This window comes from Ananas comosus, unplaced genomic scaffold, assembly GCF_001540865.1.
Source record: "Ananas comosus cultivar F153 unplaced genomic scaffold, ASM154086v1, whole genome shotgun sequence".
NCBI lineage: Eukaryota > Viridiplantae > Streptophyta > Magnoliopsida > Poales > Bromeliaceae > Ananas > Ananas comosus.
This window is the reverse complement of record NW_017892211.1, coordinates 1-6,882: the sequence shown is the minus strand read 5'-3', so window position 1 is coordinate 6,882 and position 6,882 is coordinate 1. Positions and strand designations below refer to the sequence as shown.

At 34.1% G+C, this 6,882-nt stretch overlaps 1 protein-coding gene across 1 annotated transcript; it reads left to right on the top strand.

The window, feature by feature from the left end:
• Positions 1-20: 20 nt before the first annotated feature.
• LOC109705342 (lipid phosphate phosphatase 2-like) lies at positions 21-6,877 on the top strand (the record flags this gene model as incomplete). The annotated part of the gene is made up of 11 exons (XM_020226078.1): positions 21-131; positions 638-862; positions 945-1,032; positions 1,136-1,245; positions 1,362-1,455; positions 1,681-1,869; positions 1,988-2,047; positions 2,238-2,387; positions 5,398-5,447; positions 6,519-6,740; positions 6,836-6,877. Coding segments are annotated over exons 1-11 (1,272 nt in total), but the record flags the coding sequence as incomplete, so codon positions are not given.
• Positions 6,878-6,882: the final 5 nt, after the last annotated feature.

The window sequence follows — 6,882 nt, the reverse complement described above, 5'->3', positions numbered from 1 at the left end:
GGAATTTAATCTGATAGTTGCTATATCTGTGTTGCTCAATCTTAATTTCTTTTAATTTGTTGCGTGTGATTTTTTTTAATACATTAATTATGATCAAGATTTGGAATTTAGTAGGAGGAGGCAAAAGGAAAGTTAAGTTCCACTTTTGCTTCTCTTTTCGTTTATTTTCCTGCATTTAGGTGAATAATGTGATTGCACCTTTGTTTAGTTTCAGAGTTTTGTTATCTATGAAATAATAATCATAATAATAAAGGAAAGTTTCAGGAGATTTGTAGTGCAATAGAAGTGAAATCCTTTTGATTTCACGGTCTCGCGCGAAAAGTAAACAATTGGCATTGTATTTGAAATCAAATAATGTTAGGTATTGAACACATCTGTTGATGGTTTCCATAATTCTCGGGGAAAGCTTATGCAAATTCATTTGCTTTATGAAGCACCCGATGTGTTTCGTGGGCCTTGGAACATTTTTAGACTCGCTTTGTTGTGACTATCAATTTTACTGAGTTGAAAAGGTTAAGAAAATGATTCAAATTAGAAAACATAATAATAATAAAGATGCGACGGTCCCTATAATTGTTACCTCGCAAAAGTTCTTCAACATCTTGTTCATTAGTATCTTTGATACGTAATGTTACAGGAAAGCATGAGAGAGGCTCAGCTTGTTGTTCTTCACACGGTGAGGTCTCATGGCGCGAAATTGGCGAGGACGCATGTGCACGACTGGGTTATTATCGCTTTCCTTGCGGGCGTCGTGATCGGTTTGAATGTCACCCATCCGTTCTATCGTTTTGTCGGAAAGGATATGATGGCCGATTTCAAGTACCCGCATAAAAGTAACACTATACCATTTTGGGCTGTTCTTGTAAGTGACAAAAAAAAAAAAATTCAAGTATTTTTAGGGATTAAGAAATTTCATTTCATTTTTTCATAAAATACATTGACAGATAGTTGCATACTTGGTACCGTTGGCGATATTTGTCGCATTCTATTCATACAGGAAAGATGTTTATGACCTTCATCATGCCACACTAGGTATTGCCACTGCAATGCTCAAATCGACGCTGACGAATAGAATGCAAAGAAAGGAAGTTAATGTAATCTCTTTTTTTTGTTGTTTTGTTTTGTAAAAATTTAGGCATTTTATTCTCTGGGCTGATAACTGGCGTTACAACCAACGCGATCAAGATTGCAGTCGGCCGTCCTAGGCCCGATTTCTTCTGGCGATGTTTCCCCGACAGAAAAGAGGTTTGTCGCTTAGTAATTTCGCGTTGTGAATTTGTTGGTCTTTTTCGGGCTTTGATGCCCCCGATTTTAGCACATGAAACGGTGGCGTTTTAGTTCTTTTCTTGCAATGTGTCTAGTTGTATGATCAAGTCACAGGAAGAGTTATCTGCCACGGCGATAAGTTGCTCATGAAGGACGGTCACAAGAGCTTTCCAAGTGGCCATACTTCATGTGAGTTGCATTACTCTCCACTTTATTGTTCATCTAGAGTTCTAATACACTGCGTAATTTAATATTCTTTTCATTAGTAGGTTGGTTCAAATTAGTATGATTCTTAAATGAGCTCAATTTGGTTCTTTTGTGTTGTAAAATGTTGCCAATTTGGTCTTCATCTTGTTTCTACTTTGTGGAATAAGGAAAATAACATTTTATATTTTGGCTTTCCAATCGGTACAGGGGCCTTTGCTGGTCTTTGCTTTTTAGCATTATACTTATCAGGAAAAATCAAAGTGTTTGATCGGAGGGGCCATGTCGCGAAACTCTGTATTTCGTTTCTTCCTTTACTTGTTGCGTCACTTGTTGCGGTATCACGGGTGGATGATTACCGCCATCACTGGGAAGACGTCTTTGCTGGCGGTCTTATAGGTTTGCTGCTCTCTTCTTCGGCCTTCCCTGCGAATCTACAATTCATTACCTAACTTCAATTGTCGTGATCTTCTCGATTGTTTTGCGTAATAAGTGGATTCTGCCGTGTTCTCTGCAGGAATGGTAGTGGCTACGCTTTGTTACCTGCAATTTTTCCCTGCTCCCTATGATCCTAATGGTACAAGATATATTGAATCGTAATCAATCAAAGTTTAACATGCGATTAATGCGGTTATTGACTCGTAAACAGCCAAAGTTTCTCTGAATTGCATATCTATTTCCTTTATTCATCTGATGCATTAGCATGTTACCAGTTCATGATGTTGCTTTTTTTTTTTTCGTTTCTGTTAAATTCTTTTTACACATAGGGTGGGGTCCTTATGCATATTTCCAAATGTTGGCCGAGGCGCAGAGCGGCGACGGATCGGCTACTAACACGAACCAGCGAGAGGAAGCAGGCGACGTCAGTGAATCATCGTCTCGAGCACTCCGTACCAGCGAATGCGATCTCGAAACAGGTAAGAAGTGAACTGCACTTGACTAATGCTAACAAGCAAAATGTTCGCGTTAGGATATCGTTTCGACTTCCGACAATCACCGAAGAAATTTTGTTAGTCATAAAAACTGTTTTGAATGATGTATAGATCCTTTCTTTTCTCTTGTGAAATTTTGTATCTAGAGCTTAATAAAGTAGTCAGGGTAGATTCAGCAAAGAATGGGACAGTTTATTAGTTAAACCACAATTGCTGCAAGTACTTTTAACAGTAGAAGCTGTGGAATCAGAGCTAATTTACAGTAGCAAGTAATGTACTTACAGATGTTAGCGGGTCGCATTCAGGGCGGATTCTGGATGACCCGAACTTGAAACCGACAAATAAATTCGAAACACGAGCCCGGGGGATTTTGAAAATCCATGTCAAAAACCGAATCCGACCGAAAACCCAAAATATGAACCAGAAATAATTATTTCTTTTTACCATATTTTAAAATATTTTATATTAAAATTAATTTTTTTAAAATATAAATTCAAATGTAACATCGAATATTCATATACATTACTTAATATAAATTCTTGGGAAAACTTCAAACCCCCCCCCCCCCACCCTGTGGTTTCGTAGTTTCTCACTTTGCCCCCTTGTGGTTTCGTTTTTATCTTTTCGGTAACTTTTTCGTTAATATTTCGTTAAATTATATACAAAAAACTTTAGATATCCATCTAGATTTATCAAATATTTACTTTAGTACCCTTTAATTTTAACTTTATTGCTGATTTAAGGAAAAAAAATAATGAAATTGATAAGAAAAAGAGAAAAACAAAACCACAAGGGGACAAATTGATACATTTTAAACCACAGGGGGGCAAAGTGAGAAACTACGAAACCACAGGGGGGAGGGGTTTTGAAGTTTTCCCTAAATTCTTTTTGGATTCGGATCGAGTACAAACAAAATTCATACATGAGTTTAGTATTTTTATTTTGGTAAACTAAATTTCAGATATTTGTATGCATTGACATCCCTAATTGTACTATTATATGTCACATGAGTTTTCTAATTGTGAAAGATATAAATTAATGCTGTGTGCAAAAATTGTACAGGAGTTACCTAAAAACAATAATATTCTGAATAAAATAATTTGAATTTTAGGTGTTTGGATAAGTACGAAAAGTTTGTGATTTTATAAATATTTTTAGTATAAAATTATACAATATCGTGGTTATTTTGTCGTATCTTGCATTTAGCTCTTCTGGAAAAAAAAAAAAAAAATTGTATTAAACAAATACCTTATTTTTGTAGGTGCATATAAATTATAGTAAAGTGGGCCTACCAGGTCAAAATTATTTAAAACAAAATAAGTTTGTAGTTCCTTACAAAATATTTCAATTTTAAAATTCTATTTTAATGAAAAAACAGTGTAATTTAATTTTAAAATTATATTTTCTATTAAAATTTATTCTTTAAACATTTCTATTTTATCAGGAGAAAATATTTTATTTTATTTATTTGTCGCAGAAAATCTTTATAATTTAATGCCACGTGCTCGAACGTGGAAAGAATAGGCTGGACTCCAAAAACAGCACATGTGGGTTAAATTACACGCATAGTCCTTGGACTCTTCGAAATTCGCGATTTACTACCTAAACTTTTTGTTAAAACCAGTTTCTAACCGTGAATTTCTGTAGTTTTGGTTTTATTATCTAATTTTAATTTTAAAAATCTTATGTTTAGAATAGAGTTTTGATAGATAACCTAAACACTCTATTATAATATTATAAAGACTATTAGAGTAAAACTTAATAAATTTTTAAAATTTGAATTACTATTTCCGAAGCGCCATAAGTTTAGGTAGCAAAATTAGATTTTTTTTTAAAAAAAAATTTAAATATCTAACACAAGATTCGATAGAGGACCAAATTGCAATAATGGGCTAGTAGAGGACTGGTCGTACATATTACTCATTTTCTCTTTTTTTTTTCTTTTTTTTTTTTTCTAAATTTGGTTTTCAAATTTTGTCTTCATCACATCTCCGTTTGCGCGCTGTTACCTCGCTTTATTTCCGAAAGAGATATTTGGTTAACAAGCGTTGCTACGGGCACCCATAACGTACCCAAACAAGTACAGTTTTTTAAAAACAGCTTTGGCCTGCACCAGGTGCACACGTACACCCCATGCGCCGAACCTATATCTAAAATTACTGATTTTTATATATATATATATATATATATAAGCTTTTTTAAATATTGTATAAGACATCTAATAAGCCAGATATTAAATTTAAGATCTTTATTATAAAGCTTAATTGATGCAGCAAAAAGCATTCAGTGAAGAAAATAATTTTACGATACCTACATATATTAAAAAAATTATATATAAAAAATAATGAATACATTAAGATAATAAATTTTATCTTCTATTTAAATCTTGAATATTGATTTTTCACAAAATAAATAACAATTGTTATTTTATCAGCAATATTTTAAACCGAACAATGCCTAAATAATGTCATTCAAATCTTATATATATATATATATATATATATATAATTTTTGGATGATGTAGATCACCTTGGATTGAATTTTGATTTTAAGATATTATTATTATTAACATAAAAAAGTAAGGCATGGTGCATTATGGTACGGATGAACCGGGTGCAGGGAATAATTTCCTGGAGATGACACATTGGGGTACGTTTTCGAGTGAGTGAAGCAACACGTCTCCAAAAAAACCAAATCCATACGCCGAGAAGCAGCTACAGTTGTTGCTGTTCTCCACTTTCACAACCCCTTCCTTTTTGAGTTTTTCTTTTTTCCCCCCCAAATTCGCCATTAATCGAACCCTACAATCTCATCCCAACCCCATCTCTCTCTCTCTCTCTCTCTCTCTCTCTCTTCTCCAAGATTTCAGGTTTGTTTTTTTTTTTATTTTTTGTGGTGTCGATTTCTTTGTTTTCCAACCCTAATTGATCGTGTTCTCCTACTTTTTTTTTTTTTGCGTAAATTATCTTTAATGGTGTTTGTTGTTGTATTGTAGGAATCAAAGAGGAGGAGGAGCCGTTGATTTTGCTAAGGCATCGGATTTCGGTGAGTGCTAAGCCCCTTCTAACGATTAATTTGATTTGTTGCTCTGAATACGATTATTCTCTTGGATTTTTTGGATTTTCTGGTTAATTTTAGGGTTTCTAGCTATATATGTGTTGGGGATTATTTGAGGGTACTAGCATACAGGATGTTTGATGAAATGACCTTGGGGTTTTTCTTTTATATTTTTGATGCGTAGATGTTAATTTTCTTGAGGTTTAATGTGGGAAAGTGACAAATCGAAGGAGCAAAGGTTTTGTTTCGAGGCGAAGCGCGAGGAAGTGGAGTCGCGGATTGAACTCGTGGGAGTGGCTATGTGATGCAGGGGAGACAAATGGGTTGTACAGGATGGGGCGTATTTGAAAAAGCCATGATTAATGACTTAAATAAATATGAATCTGTTTCAAGAATAATGCCCAACTAGCACTTAACACATTTAAGTTCTTATGTAAAAATGTCTGTGAAATTCTAATTATTTGTTGGATTCCTAAACCCTAATGTTTTTTTCCATGGAGAGAGATCAAGTACTGGTGGTTGGAGAAAAATATATGGGCTGAGTTGTTTTATAGTAGAATGCGCTTTGGTAAAGGTTCTAGGTCTTAGAATGATGTTTTTGACATTTCTTTTATCTGAATTCAAACTCTCAGGTTTGTTACTCTAGAATTGTATGAGTTCGGTGTATTCAATCTAGTAAATGGAAAGGATTGGAAACGGAGATGGAGAAGTTGGTGATTCGTAGAATTGCCAGCAGAGTTGCTACATCTTTTTTCTTTTTTTTTTTTTTGTATTACAGCATAAACTGTCTGAATACATCATCAAATTCAGCAAACGTATTGATTATTCTGTTGGTGTTTTATAAATATAGACACATTTTGCCAACCTTTTACTTGTGTGAGTGACTATTCTGTGCACGGGTTGAAAATTTTCAATTTTCATCGGATGACATAATCGTCAAATCAATAAAGATTGTGCTTTTTGTTTGTTTGCATCAACTATTATTTCTTTCTGGACACAACAACAATCTTTTATGGTACTTGCTATCTATGTTGCTTAATTTAATCTCTATTGCACTAGGATACAATGCCGGATATTCAGTTAGGAGCTCACACTGTAAGATCGCATGGCTCTATAGTGGCAAGATTCCACATGTATGACTGGATCATACTTATATGTCTTGCGGTACTTGATGGAGTATTAAATATAATAGAACCTTTTCATCGTTTTGTCGGGCAAGACATGATGACTGATCTGAGGTATCCATTGAAAGGCAACACAGTGCCTTTTTGGGCTGTTCCGGTATTTTCTTGCCTTTTTTAATTTTTTTTCTTCTAGAGTAGCTTATGATAAAGTAATTTCTCTTTTTTACAAGGATTTGTGTTTATTTGTTGCAGGTCATTGCGATTGTACTACCCTTCGTCATCATCATTGGAATTTACTT